Raw genomic sequence first — 22,749 nt, 5'->3', positions numbered from 1 at the left:
GACTTTCTGTTCAGAATCCACATTAGGGCTGCTATGAGTTGGAACTGACTTGATGACAGTGGTTTGGTTTGGGGTATTATTAATGAAAGAGTCCTGGTGGTGCGGTGGGTTAAGCACTGGGCTGCATAACCAAAAGGGGGGCTATGTGACTCCACCCGCTGCTCTGTGGGAGGAAGATGATCCCTTAACATGTTCCCGTCTGGGAAGTCCTACAGACCTGGTCTTTTGGGTTCCAGTTATTGTTTGAATGGATTGAATGGCAATGGTATTTATTACGATTATTGCCCTTTATACTAAGATTAATACGATCATACTTATTTCAGATGACTTTTGTGAGAACTCAAAACATGAACGTGCGGAAAGACAGGTGCTTGACATCCACAGTATGCCCCCAAATGGTATTCAGGACTTCCTGTTCCTAAAACCAAAGAAAACTAAACCTGTCAAGTTGATTCCATTTCATAGTGTTCCCACCACAAATCATTGAATGGAGTGGACCCTACCTCCTGGTGATCCCACAGTGAGATGGCCAAAGCCATCAATCTGTGCGGAGGACAGCTGCCAAATCGCTCCCACACAGAGCAGGGGAGTGTTGAGCGCTTTAACCACTGTGCAACCAGAGGCCTGGAGTCGGTTCGCACCACGGCCTCCGCTCCGCCCTTCCCAAGATGGCGCTATAACCCTCGCTACCCAATCGGTTCCATTCAACATGGCGGCCGTTGCTCTAAAAGTCAAGGTCTGCCCTTCCCAAAATGGCGCTGAGAAGGCGGGTTGTTTACCTTCCGCCCTCCTCTAGAGGACTTCAACAGTTAGAGCAATTGGCGAGGGTAAATGCGCTGGACTGCAAGGCTGACGGTTCAAGCTCACCAGCCGCTCGTCGGAAACTCTATTCAGGATCGCTGATTCGGAGTCGACTCAGTAGCACTTGAACAACAAGCAGTTTAATTCAACTCGGATCCTTTTCTGACCTCCTCAAAATGGCGCCGTACGTAATACGACCCGCAAAGGACCTTTGCAAGATGGCGTCAACGTCACAAACTATGACGTTTTCCGTCGCTGTCAAGGCAGACACTTCCGGTCGCTCTACGAATATTTTTCTGAAGCCGACCACCATCCGCAAAGACTCTACCGGTTCAGGTCGCCCCAGAGGGACCATGGACCGGAGAAAAAAGCCTTTGGATGTTACTGCCTCCTCGGTGAGTGCGGCCTGTGGGGTTCCCCCGCCAACACCACTCAGCATGTAGATATAGCCTGTTTCTTCTCTCAGTGACCCAGACGTGTTTTCTCTCCCCCTTCCTCGGACTGGGGACCCGGGCCAACTTTCATCCAGCATCTTGACGTTGGCCTCACACCGGCTTCCGCAATCCAGGAACCAGCCAGGTCCTACCCGATGGCTGAAGTGGGATTTATTCCCGAGAATTCCGATTGTGCCGAGCCCTAGGAGGTTCTTAGCGCCTACCTTCCGGCGTAGGTTCTAATAATGTCCCGGTTCGATAGACGCAGACCTTGAGGCCCCGAGAGATGACGTGCCCTTCCTTCGCTTACCTACTGAAGTCTTCGGGATAGTATAGGAGCGAAGCGTTGGACTGCTAACTTCAAGGTCGGTGGTTCGAGCCTACCAGCTGCACACAGGAGGAAGATGAAGTTGTCTGCTCCTGGACAGATTTACAGCCTTGGAAACCCTAAAGAGTTCGCTGTCCTATAGGAGCTGGACTAGATTCCATGGCAATGAGGGTTTTTTTTGGGGGGGGGGGCGGAGTTAGTGTAAAAATGAGTTCGTCAGACAGGTTGACTCCAAAGCTATTTCCTTGAACATTATAGGAAAGTAAACCTTTGATTTAAAGTTGCATTTATCACAGAGTATTAGGATGCAAAGGCAGTATAATGGAAGTTATCTAAGTGTCCAAATATTTGAGCCCCTCCCCTTTTGCCTAACATTGAAAACAGGTACTTGTTAATAGGTTTGTTTTAGGGTTTGTTGTTGTTAAGTGCCGTCTAGTCGGTTCCGACCCATAGAGACCCTGTACAGGGTTTTCCAAGGCTGTAAATCTTTACAGGAGCAGAAAACCTCATCTTTCTGCTGTGGAACGGCTGGTCCTTTCGAACTGTGGTTCGCAGCGGGATTCGTAACCACTACACTACCAGCTGAACTAGAAAAGTGCAACCGTTTCAACTTGGTAATAACCACAATGGGAATGCCATCTGGGTATTACAAACTTTCTGACCGTCTTGCTTTGAAAATTTCAAAGTAGTTGTGGAATAGAAGAATGTGTGGAGAATTGGTGTGCGTAAGTCATAGACAAAAAGGCAAAAATTCATTTATTTTTAATATTTTAGAATATTGTCATGAAAGGAAACTACCCTTTGCATCGTTACAATCCCTGCCAACTTTCCTTTTAAACTGACTTAAATCATTGAGTTCAGTCATTTTGATTTCCGTAAAAAGTAATCAGTGATGATGGGCTTTTTAAGCTATGGGATTTGCAGTTGCCTGTGTGTGTATAAGCAGCTGTACCTGGACCCTTTTAAAGCAATTCTCAGAACTGTTTTTTGCTAAGCAAAAGGGTTTACTGACACCCAAGAGGGTTCGTGTTGTGAAGTGCCATCGAATCAGTTTCAACTCACTGAGACACTATAGAGTATCCGAGGAGCAGCTGGTGGGTTTGAACTGCCTAGCTATCCCATTCTTATCTCCTTGAACTATTTTTTTTTTCTCATTTTTGAACCCTTTGATTCCTCTAAACTTACTTTCTAATGTCTCTAAAATATACTTGGAGATATTCTTACCATCTACACTATTGGATCTAATTTTATTTCTGACTGTTGGAATTTAACCTAACATTTAAAGTTTAACTCAAAGCCTTCTCTAATCTCTCTGGACAAAGGAACTGTTCCTTAATTAGGGTATTAATGCTACTTTATTTCACTCTTAAAGCCATTTGTGCATTTATTTTTACTGGTACTAGAGGTTACTTTTCTCGTTAGATTATAGGCTCTTTGAGGCAGGGAGTAATTCCTGTTTGTACTATTCTTCATGGACTCCTGGTGTGGCGCTGTGGGTTATCTACTAGACTGCAAAATCAGTTTGGACCTCAAGGTCAGCAGTTCAAGCTCACCTGTGGCTCCTTAGAAACCCTTTACAGGGTCGCTACACCACATTTAATTCTTCAGTGTTATATGCTACAACATGCTGGGTACACACATAATTGGTCAACAAAGACATTTCCTTGTGTTGTTAGTGATGTCCGACTCATCGTGACCCTGTATAGGGTTTCCAAGGAGTGGCTGGTGGGTTTGAACTGCCAGCCTTGTGATTAGCAGTCCAGCATTCATCCTACAGTGCCATGCCAGGACTCCTACAGAGACATCTCCTTGTAGAAGTATAAAATTGTTGTGATGATTAGATGAGATTACTATATGAAAGAGCCAAGTGCCAGGCAGACAGACAGCGCCTAATATTGTTGGTTGAAGCTGATTTTCAAAGATGCAGAAATCCTCTCTTTCCTTCACTTCATCACTTTCTCTTTCCACAGACTACAGTCTTCAGTATTGAAAGGAAAGGGAAAATGCATTTGCAGCAGAACTGGAATAAAATCCCACTTGAGTTTTATTTTGCCCTGGATTATGTAAAATGGTTAATTTTGTATCCATTTTGTCCATTTACAGTATTAAACAGTCTTGCTTTGAGAATTACAGTAACTTGGACGTACCCATTAGAATTAATTAAATGTTTTTATTTTCTTACTGATTTTGTTCTAGTTGGTAGACCTTAAGGCTGAACTTTTTCGAAAACAAGAAGAATTCAAACAAGAAAAACTTCTAAAAGATTCTGGAGTTTCAGGCAAGCCAAAAATAACTAATAAGGTAAAAATAAGAACTAATGATCTTCTTTGATTGGGAATGTGGAAGTATTGGAGTTGTTAGGAATTACGAATGGTTTTCTAATTTTAGTGGTAATAGTAGTTACTGTTTATGTTATTCTGGAACCTTGAATTAAGCTGTAGCCATGTAGGAGATAAAACATAGTAGAGAAATCCCTGTATGAAGTTACATAGAAATTCTTCATTCAGTTGAGGGCTTTTCCCAGCCCCAGCTGTTGAGCCATGCGCATGTCTACCTGTAGGACACAGGTTAGCTGTTATAAGATCTTTTTGTCCCCACTGTGTCATAAGGTCTAATGATTTTACCTTCTATGGCTACCCCTCCTCCAGTGGACAAGTAGAGATTTGTTTGCCATCATGCTGTCTTATCTTTTTAATAAATTCTCCAGAAGCCAAGTATCTGGAGCAAACAGAATGCAGGAGTTTCACATCGGGCTGAGAAGGATGCTGAGCAGAAGATTGAAGAACAGAAGACTTTAGACAAAGCTCGGTAAAGTTAAACACTGATAAATGGAAAGTTAGTCACCTTTGAGGCTGAAGATTCAAATTTTATTCTTTGATTTCTGGTTCTAATTTTTAGCATCATTCTAGCCAAATACTGTGTTATATTTACAAATGTGTCTGTAGTCTTATAAGAAGGTAAGATACAGCCTCAGCTTAAAAGATGATCTAGGTCCCACTTTGAGCCTTTGTTAAGCAGTTAGATTGTCAACAGTGTTTAAGAAGTATCCCAATGGTGTACTCTGGGTTAGAGGGTTGACAACATTTAGAAACCCTCAGATGTTCCCTCAACTTTTCCTTTTGAAAAACTTCACACCAATGGGATAATTGAAAGAAGAGTACAATGAACATTTTTATACTCTTCGCTGAAATTCACCGATTACTCCCTTGATACTTTGGTGGTTTCCCCTGCCATCTCTCCTTTTCCTCGCTCAGATGCACATACAAATGCACGTCTTTATGTATGTGTGTGGAGAGAGAGAGACGACTTTTCAGAACTATCTGAACGCAAGTTGCAAGCATCATGATAATTTCCCTCTAACTACTGCAACTTGTACCCTGAAGCAAGGACATTCATTCATAATCACAGTATTGCTGTCGTAGCCAAGACATTTAGCACGATTAAACGTTCCCACCTTTTGTGTCGTCCATGCTCAGATTTTTCCAATTGTCCCAACGCCTAATGCCTTATAATTGAAAAAAGTTAATCGAGAATTCAACATATGAGTAGGTATTTCTTTCAGTTGACGTAGCTCTTTGTTATTGTTGTTAAGTGCCATCAAGTTGGTTCCGACCCATAGTGACCCTGTATAGGGTTTCTGAGGAGCAGCTGATGAGCTTGAGCTGTCAACCTTGTGGTTCAAAGTGCATGAATCCACAGCTCCACACCAGGACACATCTTTTTAGTTTCTTTTAACCTAGAACAGTTCTTTTTTTTTTCCTGATTGCTGTTGACATTTTTCTAGGAGCCCTAGTGGTGCTATGGGTTAGGCATTGGGCTGTGTTAACTGCAAGGTTGGCAGTTCAAACCCATCAGTCACTTCATATGTAAAAGATGAGGTTGTATGTTCCCATAGAGATTTACAGTGTCAGAAACCTTATATAGGGTAGCTGTGAGTTGGAAGGGACTGAGTGGCAGTGGGCTTGGTTTGGTTTTGTTGACAACTTCTCAGGAGTCCAGGCAGGTTGTCTCACCAGTGCCACCATCTGATTAGGGTCTGGTTAAGTCGTTTAACGGATGTTAGTACTACACAGGTGATAGTGTGCCCTTCTCACTGACTCACTTGTCAGTTTGAGTTGTGTTGTTGTTAAGTGCCTCTGAATTGGTACCGACTCATAATGACCTTATGCACAGCAGAACGAAATGCTGCCCGATCCTGGGCCAACCTCTGTACTGTTGCCACACTGGAGTCCATCGATGCAGCCACTTGGCCAATCCATCTCGTTGGGGGTCTTCTTCTTTTTCTCTGACCCTCCACACGATAAGTCTGATCACGTGGTTCAGTGGGTCTGCTAAATTCTACCCTATAAGTGTGCACTTCTCCCTGTGTAATTAATAAAGTAACCTGAGGAGGGAACTTTTGAAACTGAATGTCCTATTGAAAAACACAGTTCTGTGTAGTGGCTTTGTTGTCAGCTGTCAGCCTTGGCCCTTCTCAGTGACTGCATCGGTGGCTTCCGAATGATGTTTACGAAGAAGGTGGCAGGATGATGGGGAGCCAGGTGCTAAGTATTCCAGTGGGTGAGGGAGATTGCTGGACAGAACTGTGAGGGAGAGGGGAAAGTCTGGTGAGGAGAGCTTTGTAGGAGCTGGGTTTTGTGGGCAAAGGGTTCAGGTTAGGAATTGGAGAGAAAACCTAAACACCACTTCAGAGGCCTGTAGGAGTCAGAAGATAAAGGCAAAAGGTTAGGGACGTGAGGGGAGGGCAGAGTAGAAGTTTGGGGGTTGGCAAGGGGTGGGAAGTGGGTCAATTAGGAACTGTCCAAACCTTGTGGTGTCGACAGGGAAATAGGCTGGTGTCATGGTGTGGGTGGATCTTGCAGATGGAAGGGCGACAGCTTTATAAGAAGTGACAGTGGCAAGGCCATTTCTAATATTTGTCTTTTTATCTCCTAGGGAAAAATTAGAAGAGAAAGCCAAACTGTATGAAAAAATGACTAAAGGAGACTTTATAGGTAAATGAAATTAATTTATACTTCAGAATTTTCTGCCATTCATAGTCCTGGAGGCGTATTGTTACATGGTGGTGTTGTGCCGTGGAGTCGGTTCCGACCCTTGGAGACCCTGTTCAGGGTTTCCGCGGCTGTAAATCTTTACAGGAACAGAAAGCCTCATCTTTCTCCTGCGAAACAGCTGGTAGTTTCAAACTGCTGACCTTGAGGTTCGCAGCCTGATTTGTAACCACTTCGCCACCAGTAATATGTTATTTGTTCAAATAACCAAGAGTAAGAGGAAATTTTCAAAATCAAATGAATGAGTTTCTATGGCAGCACCAAAACAAGAAAATGGGTGTTAAGTCACCCATTGCCCAGTGGGTGCTAGGCAGCATGTGAGGGGCTGTGTGATCCAGACTTTGCCTTCTCCTCATGGTGGACATCGTTAGGTGGAGTGATGCCACAAGGCCCAGTTAGGAGACAAAATCTGAAGAGGTCACAGCAGTGCTCACCTACAGCCATGTTTTAAAAATGGCAATGGAGAGGAACTATGATTGTATCACAATACTAGGGGGTTTCTTTCCCCCCATTTTTCTGTTTTCTGTTTTCGTGTGATGTACTTATAATTGTTGCCCCCCACCCGCCCCAAGGGAACCCAGCCCACAGACAATAGTAGATGAGATTTTACCAGGCTGTGGTGACTTCACTACAAAAGTGACTAAGCACTCCAGGAAGACTTTAGGGAGAAGGTAGGCTCTGCTGTGGCTCTTAGGACTCTGGAGAGTTGGAGAGAGGGATGGTGCCGGGGGCAGCAAAGCAGGCCCAAGATGGAAGCCATCTCTTCTCTGACAGCAGGGAGCTCAGCCCAGGGCTGCGGGAGAGTATGTGCATTCTTAATAAAGCAGTAGCAAGCTGGTCTCATTGCTATGTGGTCTTGAAACTCGGCTTTCTCCACTCCACTGCCATTGAATCATTTCCTACTTATAGCAACCCTGTGTTGTTGTTGTTATGTGCCGTGGAGTCGGTTCCGACTCATAGCAACCCTGTACAGGGTTTCCGAGGCTGTAAATCTTTACGGGAGCAGAAAGCCTCATCTTTCTCCCATGGAACAGCTGATAGTTTTGAACTGCTGACCTTGAGGTTCACAGCCTGATTCATAACCACTACGCTGCCAGAGCCGTCAAGTTGGTTCTGACTCATAGTGACAATGTATAGGCTTTCTGAAGAGCCGCTGGTGGGTTTGAACTGCTGACCTTATGGTTTGCAGTCCAATGCTGATCCTATCAGCACTACATCTGTGATCCTATGTTTTTGTTGTTGTTAAGTGCCATCGAGTCAGTTCCGACCCGTAGCGACCCTGAACAGGGTTTCTGAGGCTGTAAATCTTTATGGGAGCAGAAAGCCTCATCTTTCTCCCGCAGAGCAGCTGGTAGTTTCGAACTGCTAATCTTGCGGTTCGCAACCCAATTCGTAGCCACTACGCTAGCAGATAGGTCACCTCATTTTCTCCCCGTAAGTGGCTGGTAGGTTCAAACCTCTGACCTTCCAATTAGCAGCCCAGCAGTAACCCACTGTACCACCAGGGCTCCTTAAATCCCACTCTTTCTCTAGTTGTGGTTTTTTTTTGTTGTTTTTTTTAAAGCCACTTTTCTCTTTTGATTCATACTCCTGTTAATAGTGAATCAGAGTCAGTTTCAAGGAGTAAGCCTGTGATTGGGTTTTTTTGTTTGTTAAAGCAGAGGAAGGTATTTGAGTTTTGTAATTAACCTCAGCTGTTCTCCACTGTAAGATGGGAATAACACCACCATTTGCTCATATGGAAATGAACCCTGGTGGTACACTGGTGTAAGCATTTGGCTGCTCACCACAAAGTTGGTGGTTCCTAGATCAGCCGCTTCGAGGGACACCCTGCTGACCAGTCCTCTATCCTCTAGGCTGCTCTGGGTCAGAATCGGTTTGATGGTAGCAAGTTGGCTTAGAGGGAACCTGGTATCTGTTCAATATATCTTAATCTCTGTCCTCAGAGAAAAAAACTCAAATAATTTCCTCTTAAATCCAATGACATTTCATCTTAACCTGATTTGGAAATACAGATATTCTGTATCAAAATCATGGATTGCTGCATAATGTTTAGTCCAGGCCTCAGCTTGCAATTAGCTCCAAAGTGCCGGAGGTCGACAGTGGACCTCTCAGTAGGCCTCGTAGCCCCTGGCACCCTGCCTTGCCTGAAAGTGGTATTCATTGAGATGAGAAAACAGAATTTAGATGACTTCTGTATGACTCTTAAAATTCTTGTTGTTGTTAAGTGTCGTCAAGTCAGTTTTAGCTCAGAGCAACCCTATATAGGATTTCTGAGGAGCTGCTGGTGGATTTGAACTACCGTCCTTGCTGTTCAAACCAACCTTGTGGTCCAGTGCATTACCCTGCAGCACCACAATAGGACTCCATTTAAAACCCTTGACACATCACAAACTCAGATTCCATTCAGTGACACTGCCCATGTGATTAGAGAGGTGATTGAGTCCCTGCAGCAGAGATGGCCTGGACTGAGGACATTAGAGATGCAGTTGTGTCTGGATTATGTAACTGGCTGGGTGAGTGTCTTGGAATCAAATGGCTGTGTTCTCTTAAAATGGTATACCGCTCATTTAGATAATGTATTAATGATGCAGTGGAAACATTTAAAGATTTTTTGTAGTGTGCATTTCATGTGGCCTCTTCACAGCTTCTCCTCCGTCTTGGTCCTGGGCTGGCTAGATTTGAACTAGTGAACTGCCAGGGTAATTGGGCAGCCCCACTACAAAGGTGGCTGTTTTGTACCAATTCCATACATGACCTTCTTTTCTAATGTCAGGAATCTGAGAACTGATTTTTGTATCCTAGAGGAAGAAGTGGAAGATATGTACCTCGTGGATTTCACACAGAAGATCATAGACAAACGCAAGGAAATGGATGCATGTGGTGCAAACAGAGGTTCTGGAAAAGTGGAAGGAAGAGAAGATGATGAGGAAAATCTTTCTGAAAGAGATATACCTCCTCCCCAAGACCCTAGTGAAGAATGGTGTGTGATACTAACATTGTCTAACTTATATTGTTTTCTTTACTTGAGTTGCTGTTGATCCCTCAGTTTTCTTTCTTCTGAAAGCTCCCTCTGAGTGAGATTGAATTAGGTTAGGATGATAGTGAGAGATTGTAACTGAACTCCTGCTGCTCACTAGGCACAGGGCTGCAGAGTGATTACATTGACAAACCTGTTTCCTCCATGTCTACCAACAAAATTGCTCATTCATGTCAGAGAGTTGCCGAGACAGAAACTGTTCCTTGGTTCCCTATGATACTGTCTTACCTGGTTCTCTTCTGACTTCCTGGAGAGCTGTCCAGGTAGGGAGGATCTGTTTCCAGCAAAAATGAGTTGGCAGAGTTGGTGCAGTTTCTGAGTTGACATTGTTTGGCAGTGTGGTATAAACATTATGAGTGCTAGGCTGGGATAACTCTGGCCCCACTTGGTATTGGTGGTCTGATGCTGACCAGGGTCTCACTGCTCCGAGGCTCAGTTTACCCTCTGTCTAATGGGGAGGATAGTGCCCAGCTCTCCTGATTGTAGCCTTAAACACCCTGCAGAAAATATCGTAGGCCACTCAGGAAACTATCTGGGGAGGAAAACCAGGCATTTGATAAACCTTAGTTGTTGACATTAACCTGAATGTTTTCTCTGTGTAGATAAATGATAGAAAAAAACAAGTCTGTGTCTTACAGAGAAACCAGTGTGTCAGTAAATCATCAAATTCTATTATAATGATGGTGTGGTGCTGTAGCATAAGCTCCGCAAGGTTGGTGGTTCAAACCCACCAGCTGCTCCATAGGAGAAAGCCGAGGCTGTGTACCCCAGTAAAGAGCTCCAGTCTGCAGAGCCCTAGCCAGCATTGACAGGAGTCAGAACTGGCTCGATATGCTTTGTTTTGTTTTGTGGTAAGATCCTGTTAAGGAGCCTTGTCATTCAGGAACTTGTTCAGAGGTGAAATCGGTTAGAGCTCTGCTGATGCTGTCAGGACCTCTTGGCACTGATCCCGCCTGCCCACCTCTCTCTGTCAAGGCCCCACTATCCTCCTGGTAAGAGTTAAGTGTTGGGAATGACGCAGAGCTGTGCGTAGCATTTGTGGACCTTTTGTCAGCCACTGGTACTCTGGGCAGGAGTCGTTGAAGCACTAAAGGGACCAGGTGTCAGAATAGCTGTATCAGAGTAGCTGACACCATCTATGCAAGGCTGGGCGCCCACATGCTCTATGTAGCCAAAGGGAAAGTGCCTACAGTCTCTCCCACTGGTGCCTTTGGGACTGGATGATTTCTCCCTTGTCTGTACTTAGGTTTTTGTTGTTGTTAGGTGTCATCGAGTCTGTACCGACCCATAGCAACCCTATGCACAACCTAGCGAAACACTGCCCAATTCTGGGCCAACCTCACAATTGTTGCCATGCTTGAGTCCATTGATGCTGCCACTTTGCCAATCCATCTTGCTGGGGGTCCTCCTCCTTTTCTCTGACCCTCCACCTTACCAAACATGATATCCTTCTCCAGAGACTGGTCCCTCCTGAAAATATGTCCAAAGTGTGAGAGACAAAGTCTGGCCATCTTGGCCTCCAAGGAGCATTCTTTCTACACAGATCTGTTGGTTCTTTTGGCAGCCCATGGAACTTTCAATATTCTCCTCCAACGCCAGAACTCAAAAGCATCAATTCTTCTACCGTCTTCCTTATTCACTGTCCAGCTATCACATGCATGTGAGGTTATTGAAAATACCATGGCTTGGGTTAGGCGCACCCACTTGGGTAGCAGCGAGTTAATAACACTCATTGCTGCTTTGGGTCTTACCTTGTACTACTAACACATACCTGCTCTCATTATCAGAACAAGGTTTGAGGCAAACCTTTGTTGGTAAGAGTTTCATAGCATGTTTCTTGGCATCCCCTCCAGAGCCCAATGAAAACAGCACGAGTCCTAGCCCTCCTTGTTTCACCCTCAGCACCTTGAGGAAGACTTTGTTCCCCAGGAGTTGTTCCCTAAATGGTCGCTGGTTAAATAGAGCACTTGCTGACTCTTGTCTTGTGACTTCTGTTTTGATAGGATTTGGATGGTTTGGAGACTTCTCCAGAAACAGAATAGCCTGTGATTGCTTTTCATAGCAGAAATCTCATCTCCTTTGAAAGGTCTAGCATCCTTTTTTTGTTTTGTTTATTAGTGCCTGTATAATTACAAGCAATTTGTCAGTGATTTGAGTAGTTTGGAGGCAACTGAAGGTGTCACATGCCACCATATGGTGAAGGAAGATGCACTGCAAGCAGTTTCTGCCTTGTTTTTGTTTTCACATTAAGCTTCGGAATTGTAGCTGCTTGTAAAATCTTCTCTGTAGTTAGGTTCCAGGTGGTTGGGAAGCTTTTTGCAAAAATACTGTAAATAATTATGCAGACCATCTGGCTAGTTGGTTTTCGTTCCCCTTCATTTAAAAAAAGACAAGGGAAGGCAGAAAGGCTTTCTGCAGTTGGCGTTTTATTTCCTGTGGTGATCAGGTTTAGACTGTACTAGTGGATTTCCAGACATTGAGTTTCTGAATCATGTGCTGTTGGAGATTCCTTGCCCATAGTCTAAAAAGTAAAAAATGTAATGTTTGCCATGGAAATCTGTCTGTATTTCTTGCTGTAGGATGGCAAAGTATTTCGTTGTGCCTTGCTGTCTGCCTGGCGTCCTGTTAACTGCTGTCTAATTTGGGCAAAGATGGTGACCACTGTTGAGATGCTTTTGTGGAATTAAGTGTGTGTTACTTGGCTTCCTCCTAATTACAAAGAGTCCAAAAATTTCCATCACTTATATGAAGAGATTTTTAATTTAGTGGGAAGAGTGTATAAATTATATGAGACAAGGAAAGAAGGAGGAGTGAGCTTTGGGCAAACTGAGGAAATGAACAGACAGAGACTAGAGTTCAGCAGAGTCAAGTTGTTCATATGCTGACAGAATACTTTGAATTGTCTAGGCCATATTAAAGGAAGCCCTGGTATGTGAAAGCAAGGGTTTCTGTGGGTAACTTATCTTTGCAATAAGAGCCATAAGTGATCAACTATTTTCTACAGTTTCAAAACCCAAGATTTTATTTAGGACACCATGAGCTTGTTGTGTGTGAGTTTTGAGCTCTAGAAGGCAGGTTCGCCTCAGTGGTAGTGATGTCTCAGGCCTGTGTTCACTGTTCACCTGCCCTGTGGACAAAGATTCCCTCACCTCTTTTCACTGTCATTTCAGGGTGGACTATGTGGATTCTCTAGGACGATCCCGGCGCTGTATGAAAAAGGATTTGCCAGATCTGCTGGAAATGGATAAAAACCTTCAGGGAAGGCTGTAAGTATGTGCTCTCCATGATTAGCCATACTGTGCAGCTCCTCGAATGAACGAATCCTAGCTCTCTCTGTGTGTGTGAAAGATGTCTGCAATCTGGAAACTATCAGTGCAGAGTGACCAGTGTAGAATGAGCCCAGAACAGACAAACAAACAAGCAAAACCTCTGTGGAGATAAGTTGTTTATGATTATCCACTTGATTTCTCCACAAACAAAGGCAGAGAAGTAGGTTTTGCTACATAACCTTTTCTGTATACATCTGTACATTTTTGAAGTAAGGTCCTTATAACGAGTCCCCCCTTCCCCGCCCCCAACCTGGTGGGTCCTAAGACAGACCTAAGATAATCAACTATTAAAACATCCCAGGGGAAAACCTGCCTCTTGACAAGGGCAGCTTCTGTGTGACAAGTGCCTTGTCAGAATCCCCCAGAACCCTACCTTATGTAGGGTCCAGTTCCTAGCCTGAGCTCCACACAAGACAGGAAGGCCGGAGACACCCTGAGGCTCTTAGCTGTGGCCCCCTGGATAAGGTACGCCCAGGCTACCTTTACATCCCTGGACAAGAGGCCATCCAGAGCAGCTCCATCTATGTAGCACAGGACTGGGGTGGGAAGGGCGGTTATTTGTCGTAAATGCCAAGGCAAGATTCATTAAGCTAATGTAATGAATTGGGTGCTTAATCAGAGAAAGTTTCATCATATTTCTTGATGTGGTGCTGTGGGTTTAATGCGCTAGACTACAAAGCCATTTGAACTGCAAGGTCAGTAGTTCAAGCTTACCAGCTGCTCCTGGGAAACCCTATACAGGGTCACTATGGGTCGGAATTGACTCGATGGCACTTAACAACAATAACATGGGGCAAAATACTTCTGTGGGAATCATCTTTATCTTATAATGTTATTGGTTCTTGATCCCATTCCCTGAACTTTAACATGGATTTCTCACATCTATTGTCTGAAGATAGTTTTTGCTTTATTTTCCTGCCAGTTTCATTAGTCCAGCTAATGAAAAGACATTATTATCTGAGGATATGAGGAAAGAGCTTCAACGCCAGCAGTGGCAAGAAGAAGAAAGGGAGGCCCTAGCAAGGCCAATGGGGCCTATCCATTATGAAGACATTCGTGAAAACGGTACAGTCATTCAGTTTTCTATCTTTTTGAATCTTGAACTAATGGCAAGCATAAAGAGCAATATTCATAAAACACAGCCCTTACACAGAAATAAAGAATTCTGCCTTGGAAATTGTATATATTCTCTTTGTTCACTCTATGGCTTAAAAACCCCTTCATATTCAGAAGATACTGTTAACAGAAGCTCACATATTAATCCAAGAGTTTGTTCCCTGAGAGAGAGATCCATTCATTCCCATGACTGAGAATGAATGGATCTTTGTTATGCACATCACTTGGCAGATAAAGTGAAGCTAGTTCTAACAGATTTCTGCTTAGCTTCTGATTTTATTTTGGTACGTTTTTAAACTTGTGCCAAATATTACTGCATTTCTTTTTGCTTTAGGAAGATATTTGGCCACAGTGATGGTCATTGATCAGGAAAATCTAATCTTTTGGATTATTTTTACTAATTTCAGAGGCCCGGCAACTTGGTGTTGGATATTTTGCTTTTGCCCGAGATAAAGAGCTAAGAAACAAGCAAATGAAAACTTTAGAGATGCTACGAGAACAGGTACAAGTTCAATTCAAAGCTGATGTTACAAAGGATCTTACTGCAAAAAGTCTTGAAAATGAATTCTCAGAAATTCAAATTAGCATTCAAATTCTGTTTTATTGCTTGCATCAAATTGCCATATTTATTTTTGTGTTTTAAACTCTAAGATTATACCTGCTCAAAAGTAACCTGTGTACTTTATACTTTAAAGTTTTAAGTTTGGTTTCAGATATGGTACTTACTTTGTTTAAGTGCCATCGAGTCAGTTCTGACTTCTGGTACTTTCAGGTGAGTGAAAAATAGATTATTAAGGAGTACAACAGAATTGGTCTGTTTTCTTGACTGTTTTGGTCTCCAAGTTGCCCAACTTCAGAAAACTTGAAGGGCTCATACACATGGGTAAGTCAAAAAATAGTGCAATAAAATCATAGAAATCTTTACTAAAAAAAAAATACCAAAATATGAAGCTATTGTTTTTCGATATGTTCTCCATCGAGGTCTGCACCCTTCTGAAGGCAGTATTTCTATCTCTAGAACCCTCCTCAAAGAATTCTGAACTCTCTGATTTGTACCACATTAAATTGGGCCGTCATGATATTATTGATAAGGAAAATCTCATCTTTTGGATCATTTTTACTGATTTTTAGCATCCTGGCAACTTGGTGGTGTTGTCCTCAAGGAACTCAAATCTTCCTTTTCAATGTTCTTTGAGTTTGGGAAACAAAAAGAAATCTGAAGCAGCAAGGTCGGCGCTGTAGGGTAGATTGGGTGAGCTCACTCCCCAAAATTCTTGTTGGCCCTTAAGGATTGAGCAAGTACATTGTTAGGAAGGACAGTCACCTTGGTGCAGTTTCTTTGACCTTTTTCTCACCAATGTAGTTTTCAATTTTCATAAAACTTCCTCCTAAGCCCCATGATCACCCTATGTCTTTCAAGAAAATCTATCAAGACGCTTCCATTGGAATACCAAAAAAAACTGTACCACAAACTTCTGAGCTTATTACTTCTGAATTGAGTTTAACTGGCCCAAGAAATCCTCTCGGAAGCCACTGTTTTAACTGGACGTTTTTGAAGTTGAGTTGAGTTGAGTTTTGAGAGCACTTGTCTGCAACTATCCACTGATCACAGAGACATGTCTAAATGCATTTTCTTTGGAATAACCCTCTACATGATTGAGCTAAGGTCCCTGCTGGCACTGTACACTAAGCACTGGACTGGGGGAACACTTCAAACCCACCAGCTGCTACTCAGGAGTAGGATGAGGTTTTCTGCTTCCTACAGCCTCAGAAACTCTACGTAAGGTTTATATCAGTTGAATTTGACTCCATGGTTGTGGGTTTGTTTCTTGATTTGTTAGGAACTGGAACCTCAGTTCCTAACTTTTGACTTACCTTCATTGGAGGTCATATGTATTCATTTTAAGGGGCTTAAAGGTGATTTCTTAGAGGTGTCATGAAAGTGAACATGAGTTTATTTTTAGACTAAAATAGTAATTTTGTACAGAAATACTGTGATTGGTTTTCAAGTAAATAATCTAAGTTTCTATTCTGTTCAGACAACAGATCAGAGAACCAAACGAGAAAACATAAAGGAAAAGCGAAAGGCTATGTTAGAAGCAAGACTTGCAAAACTCCGACAGAAAAAGATGAAAAAATCAAACGAAGATGGAGTAGAGAAAGAAACGAGAGGTATACCATAGTTCATACTTCCACACTTCAGAAGGGAAGCTTGAGTTCCATTGATACCTCACTAATTCTGCTGGTGGTGTATGGATTAGCCACTGGAATTTTTCTCTAAGCAAGCAGTATACATTTCAAGTGTAGCCAGGAGCAGTGTTTAGAGCCCAAGTATGTGCAGTCATACGGCAAAACAGATTTTCAGGCTGCAGGTCAGGATACTAGCCCAACACGGAGCAGAAACCGACATAAGAAAGACACTTCAGGGTAGATATTACTTGTGTATATACACTCTTTAGACTTCACTTTTTGCTGTGGGACCCTAGTTTTGTTCCAGCATTTGAAGCCTTTGGGTTTGTCGTACTGTGCTAGCTGTTTTAAGTCCCAGCAGGGTCACCCAGAGTGGTCCAGTTTCAGCAGAGCTTCCAGACTAACACACACGATGAGGGAGGACAGGCGACTCCTTTTGAATGCTTAGCCACTGAAAACCGTAGGAATCGCAGCACAATATTGTCATAGACAGTACCAGAAGATTGAAAGTATGTATAACACTATTAGATATAGTGCTGGGAGATGAGTCTCTCAAGGTAGAAGGCACTTAAAATGCAACTGGGAAGAGCTGCCTCCCCAAAGTACGGTTGACCATGATGTGAATGGAGTAAAGTTTTTGGGACCTTCGTTTGCTGATGGAGCACAACTAAGAATGAGAAGAAACAGCTGCAAACATCCATCAATAATCAGAACGTGAAATGTACAAAGTATGTTTGGGGGAATTGGAAGTTGTTAAAAATGAAATGGAATGCATAAAGATCAATATCCTGGGCATTAGTGAGCCAAAATAGACTGGTATTGACCATTTTAAATCTGACAATCATATGGTTTACTACTCTGAGAACAACAAATTCAGAAGAAATGGTGTAATAATCATCCACCTTTAATGAAGACCAGTGAATACCACTACTGTGATTGTCACAACTGAAAAGGTAGAAGTTTTGTAACAAAAAGGGGGAGTAGTTAATCTTACAGTGCAGGAACAGAGGACCCTAGGACCATCAAGGGAAAAGAGCACAAGCAGAATGTGGGACCTTATCCAGAGAAGCAGCGACAGCAGAGATGACATGGAGAGATAAGAGCAGCTGAGGATCCTAGGAAAGAGAAAGGTTGTATACTGGTGGCTAGGAGACAGGCTTGCAGAATGTGCTCTTGGGGGGGGTTGTTTAAATGATTATATATTCCTGAGTGTTTTGTGTACATCAGAAAAATAGAGAGGGAATAGAAACAAATGTTGAATGTTGATGCGTGGAGGGGATTGTAATCATTGCAATGAAATGAAATACAAGTGCAAAAAACTATCACTCAAATCACAATAAAAGCTTCTAAAAAAGAGGGCAGGGAAAGTGACTGTACCAAAAAGAAATAGTAGGTACTCAACTGCTTAAGAGGTGCCATGTGATCAAGAATCCATGGTACTGAAGGAAGAAGCCCATACTACACTGATGGCATTAGTGAAAAACAAGTCTTCGGGAAATGACAGAATACAAATGGAAATCTTCCAACAAACTGATGCAATCCTGGAGTTACTTGCTCATCGATGCCAAGACAACCACTGACTAAACGATTGGAAGGTATCCATATTTGTGCCCATTCCAAAGAGAGTTGACCCAAAGGAATGTGGAAATAATTGGACACTGTCATAATGCAGGGAAAATTTTATTGAAGATAATTCATAGCTATTGGAACAACGGGCTACTGCCAGATAATTTAAAGCTAACTCAGAAGACATGGAACAAGGGGGATATATCACTGTGATATTAGGTAGAGTGTGGCTGAAAGCAGAGAATACCAGAAAGATGTTTGCATGTGCGTTATTTATGCAAAGCTTTTATACAAAAGCTTTCAACTTTTTGGATCATGGCAAGCTATGATTAACATTGTGAAAAATGGGTATTGCAGAACACTTAATAGTGCTCATGAGAAACCTGTACGTAGACCCAAGAGACAGCTATTCGAACAGGACAAAAGTACACTAAAAGGTTTAAAATCAGGACAGGTGCGCGCCTACATTGTATCCTTTCATCGTACTTATTCGTTTGTATGTGGAGCAAATAATCCGAAAAGCTGAAGAACATAGCGTCAGGATTGTGAGGATATCCATTAACAACCTGCGATATGCAGGTGATGCATACATACAGGCTTGTTTGTTGGAAGAAAAGAGGACTTAAAATCCTGGGGATGAAGACCAAAGACCACAACCTTCAGTTTAGATTGTACCTCACTGTAAAGAAAACAAAAATCCTCACCACTAGACCAATAAATAATAGTATGATAAATGGAGAAAAGAATGATGTTGTCAAGGACTTCATTTTGCTTGGGTCTACAATCACACTCATGGAAACAGCAATCAAGAAATCAAAAGACTTATGTATTAGGCATATCTGCTGCAAAAGAGCTCTTTAAAGAGCAAAAATATCAGTTTCAGCGCTAAGGTGTACATGACCCAAGCCATGGTATTCTCAATAGCCTCATATGCATGTGAAAGTTGGACAGTGAATAAGGAAGAGCATAGACGAATTGATGCTTTTAACTTACGGTGTTGGAGAAGAATAAACAAATCTGTGTTGGAAGAGATATAGCCAGAATGGTCCTTAGAAGCTAGGGTGGTGAGACTTTGTCATAGTTTGGATGTATTATCAGGAGGGACCAATCCCTGAAGAAGAACATTTTCTAACCTCTGAACAAAAGTTTAACTTTGAAAAGAGACAAGAAACATTTAGGATCTTGAAAATTAGTTGGTATCACATAAGCACTGGTTCCCCATAGCATGTTAAACTCTACATACTGTTTCTCTTATTTTTGGTCCATCTTCTGGACGTCGGTCATTTCCAGAAGACATGAAGTGCCACAACAGTATTTTTTAAACACTTAAAAAAAAAAAAAAAAATTGGCCGACATTGAATAGCCCATGCGAGCCTGTTTCCAAGCTTCGGTTCTTCATCACCCAACTCCCCTTGCTTTGTCTCAGACTCTTTAGCTGAGTAGCTCAGCAATTGCTGATTTTTCGATTGTTGGTTTAGGGAATCAGAGTGGCATGGCAGGAAACAGACTTGGAAGTCCATCTAACCTGATTTGAATCCTTGGTCTCGTCACTGTGTAGCAGTTCTAAGCTTAATTTTCCTAATCTTGGAACTCAGTGACTCTGGAGGATAAGCACTGGTCTACGAACCACATGGTTGGTGGTTGAACCTACTAGCAGCTTCACTGGAGAAAGATGGCGCTTTTTGCTCTGTAAAGATTTACAGCTTCTGAAACCCTGTACAGAGTCACTAGGCGTCAGAGCCAACTCTATGGCACTTAACATGGTTATGGGAGAATTAAATGAAATATTGCATACAAAGTCCTGGTCCACGTGATAAACACTCTGCAAACAGTGATTGTTACTTTTATTCTCAGATTAGTTTATTTTATTTATTGCTTTTTAAAAAATAGCTCGACGCTTTGTTGTAATCATGTCTGATTCCTTTTTGCAACAATAGATGAAGCTGCTGTTGGGCCTTTGTCTCCAGAAGCAGAAGCCATGCCGGCTCCTTCCCCCGTTGCTCAGAGCAGCAAAGTAGAAGTCCTCATTCAGGAGAGGAAGGACACCAAGCCTGGAGTGCCTCATGTTCGGGAGTGGGACAGAGGCAAAGGTAAGGAGGGCGCCTGGGTGGGCTGTGGGGGAGACTGCTGCCCATGAGCGTGTGATTCTGGTGAGCTCCAGGGCCCCGTGAACCTTGGGGATTCTCCACATCCTTCACCTCATTTCTTCTTGATGCCCGGGAAACCTAAGTGCTCTTGTTTGTGAACAGGAGGTCTATTAAGTGAGGCCAGGCTCTACGAAAGCTTCATGTCAGAAGGATCTTTTTAGCGGCACTTTGGGGGAAGTGTTTTTAAGTTTGTGCTGCCCTCATGTGATTCAACAGCTTGGGACTGCCATGGCTCTGAAACAGCTCTCAATATTTGAATATTACCAAGGTTTGGTATTCTAATGGTTTTCACAGTCCCTTTGATGGTCAACTGAAAACTGGTGGTGTGTTACACTGGCTCGTGAAGGGTTCCATTGGCCGGTTTTGTGTAAACTTACCATGATTGGCAGGTGTTGCGTAAATACTCTGTGGTGCCTACAGCAGCCTCTCTCTGGAAAAAGACTCCAGTTGATGAGAGAAGGAAGGCTGACAGCAAGGACCATTCCCACCCCCTCTGTACACAGGGTTGATAGGGACAGGCAGCTTAGACATTGGCTACCTAAAATGGGGGAGCGGAGGGGCTAATAAAGGCACGAGTGACTGGCTTACAAGTTTTCAAGAGGGAGTTTAGTTCCAAGACCCAAATAAGAGAAATGCAAATAAGCAAGTGTCTTTGGTTAGTCCCACTGTTTCATGTAGCAGAGTACAGTTTGCTATGTCCCTTTGTGGCTTCTGACACTCTGTAAAGGGCAAACTTGGTGTCCTGGTGTGGCACTGCGAGTTAATGCTCTAGACTGCAAAGTCGGCTTGAAGTGAGATTGGGGGTTCAAGCTCACCAGCCATTCCTTGGAAACCCTATACAGGGTCACTATGAGTCAGAACCAACTCAACGGCACATACCAACAACAGCCTACAATATCATGTTGAACAAATGGTTCGTTACTTTCCTTTCCAATGGCATTGACAGTCTCCAGTGAGGACAGCCTTCTCCACAGAGCCTTCTTTGGGTCTTTCCCATGTGGGTGAACCCCTCCCCTATCCCATTTCCATAGTCTGCTGTTTTACATTTTTTCTAGGTACGTATTATACAATATATTAGCGTTGTGTTGGTGCTGTATTGCTCTAGAGAATTTAAGGTGGCTTTTAAGAAATATATGTGTGTGTGTGTGTGTGTGTATACATATATATGTTGTTGTTAAGTGCCGTCTAGTCAATTCCGACCCATAGCAACCCTGTATAGGGTTTCCAAGGAGTAGCTGGTGAGCTTGAACCACCAACCTTGCAGTTCAGACATCTTTGCAGTCTAACACATTAGCCCATGGCACCACATTAGGACTCCATATAGGAATTGAAAAATAATATTAAAAATTCATGCTAATAATACCTTTCTTGTTTTCACAGAATTTTCCTTTGGAAGCTGGTCTAAAAGACAGTCAGCTCTCCGTGCTGAGAGAGATCCGGAGTTTGCCCCACCATCAGATTATTTTGCTGGTCAAAAGAGAGCTGGTCCTTTTGGTGGCCAGCCGTGGAACCGAACTGGACCTGCACAGAAAGGCCTGGGGCTGGGCTCTGGCCAGAGCCGTGAGTCCAGCTCCTCACACGCCACCTTCATGCCTGCTCCTGATGGCCCACCACGGGATTCCTCAGCCACATTTGAAACTCTGGATGACATGATATCATATTATAAACAAGTGACATGAGCTTAAAAAGGCATCTGATTTGGGTTTGTATGTTCATGGTGCTTTCTTCCCCCAAGCTAACTTCAGGTTCTGAACTGTACCTTTGCTTTCTTACCCTTTCCCTTGAGGACAAAGGCTTCAGGTTAGATTTCTCAGCAAGACGGACGTGAATGATACCATGGGAAGTGTGCTTCCACTTGGCCATTCATTTCTCACTAGGTTAGAGACATGTTCTTTTGGATTTGTGCATAAGCTATGATAGAGTAAAAATGTCTTTCTTCTGTGCTGTTTAACATTGGAGTTTTTAAACCTGTTTCATGCCTGCTCCCATTCCTTATTCAGATGTAAGAGTTTCATGTCATTCTTTTTACCAGTTTCAGGGATTCAGCTTCCAGATTCGTTGGTGGAATGTGTAGTAGGAGGAATGGTTACCCATCATGCCATGAGTGGCAAGTGGAGAGACACTAGAATTAGTATTCGAGTGGATTGTGAAGCTTGTGTAACATGAATGGGACACGAAGAGTACTTTGTAATCCTGATGAACTAATTTGAAGTTACTCTTCATTGTCATATACCATCCTGAGTGACAGTTATGACCACCCTGAGCACAGTGGGCTTTTGGTACAATCGTGTGACACCTGTGAGGCCTTGTCAGAACCATGCACCTTAGCTGTGCTGGTTGGAGGTTGGAACTCCCCCTGCAGCCCGGTTATGCCCACTCTTTTTTTATCATCTGGCTTTTTTTTTTTTTTTCATATTTAATTCATTTACCTCAAAATGAAAGTTGAACACAAATACAAATAATTATTTGGACACAGAATTTCAAGATTCCAAATTATTTGAATAGTAAAAGCCTTAGTACTATAAAGTACTTTCAATTATTCTTCTTAAACTGTCTGTATAACAAATGTTACCATGTAAAGGAAAAACAAAGCATTATTTCATCACGTTATTTGAATTAGCCTATTAGAAAAAGTCATACCTGCTTAATTTAAAAACCCAAAGATGTATATATGTTCCAGTGATAATTAATTACTATGAATATGATATGATCGAACTTTAACCTTCATAAGTAGTTGTTTTTTGTTT

The 22,749-nt window shown here is 42.8% G+C and overlaps 1 protein-coding gene across 1 annotated transcript; it reads left to right on the top strand.

The window, feature by feature from the left end:
- Nucleotides 1-1,154: 1,154 nt before the first annotated feature.
- CCDC174 (coiled-coil domain containing 174) lies at nucleotides 1,155-21,681 on the top strand. Its single transcript, XM_006868676.1, has 11 exons — nucleotides 1,155-1,196; nucleotides 3,760-3,864; nucleotides 4,271-4,371; nucleotides 6,499-6,557; nucleotides 9,420-9,597; nucleotides 12,825-12,920; nucleotides 13,906-14,048; nucleotides 14,507-14,601; nucleotides 16,139-16,271; nucleotides 19,793-19,945; nucleotides 21,383-21,681. Exons 1-11 carry the CDS (start codon nucleotides 1,155-1,157, stop codon nucleotides 21,679-21,681), a joined length of 1,404 nt encoding a protein of 467 aa, XP_006868738.1.
- The last annotated feature ends 1,068 nt before the right edge of the window (nucleotides 21,682-22,749 follow it).

Source organism: Chrysochloris asiatica, unplaced genomic scaffold (assembly GCF_000296735.1).
Source record: "Chrysochloris asiatica unplaced genomic scaffold, ChrAsi1.0 scaffold00121, whole genome shotgun sequence".
In the NCBI taxonomy this organism is placed as follows: Eukaryota; Metazoa; Chordata; class Mammalia; order Afrosoricida; family Chrysochloridae; genus Chrysochloris; species Chrysochloris asiatica.
This window is presented reverse-complemented; position numbering and strand designations above follow the sequence as displayed.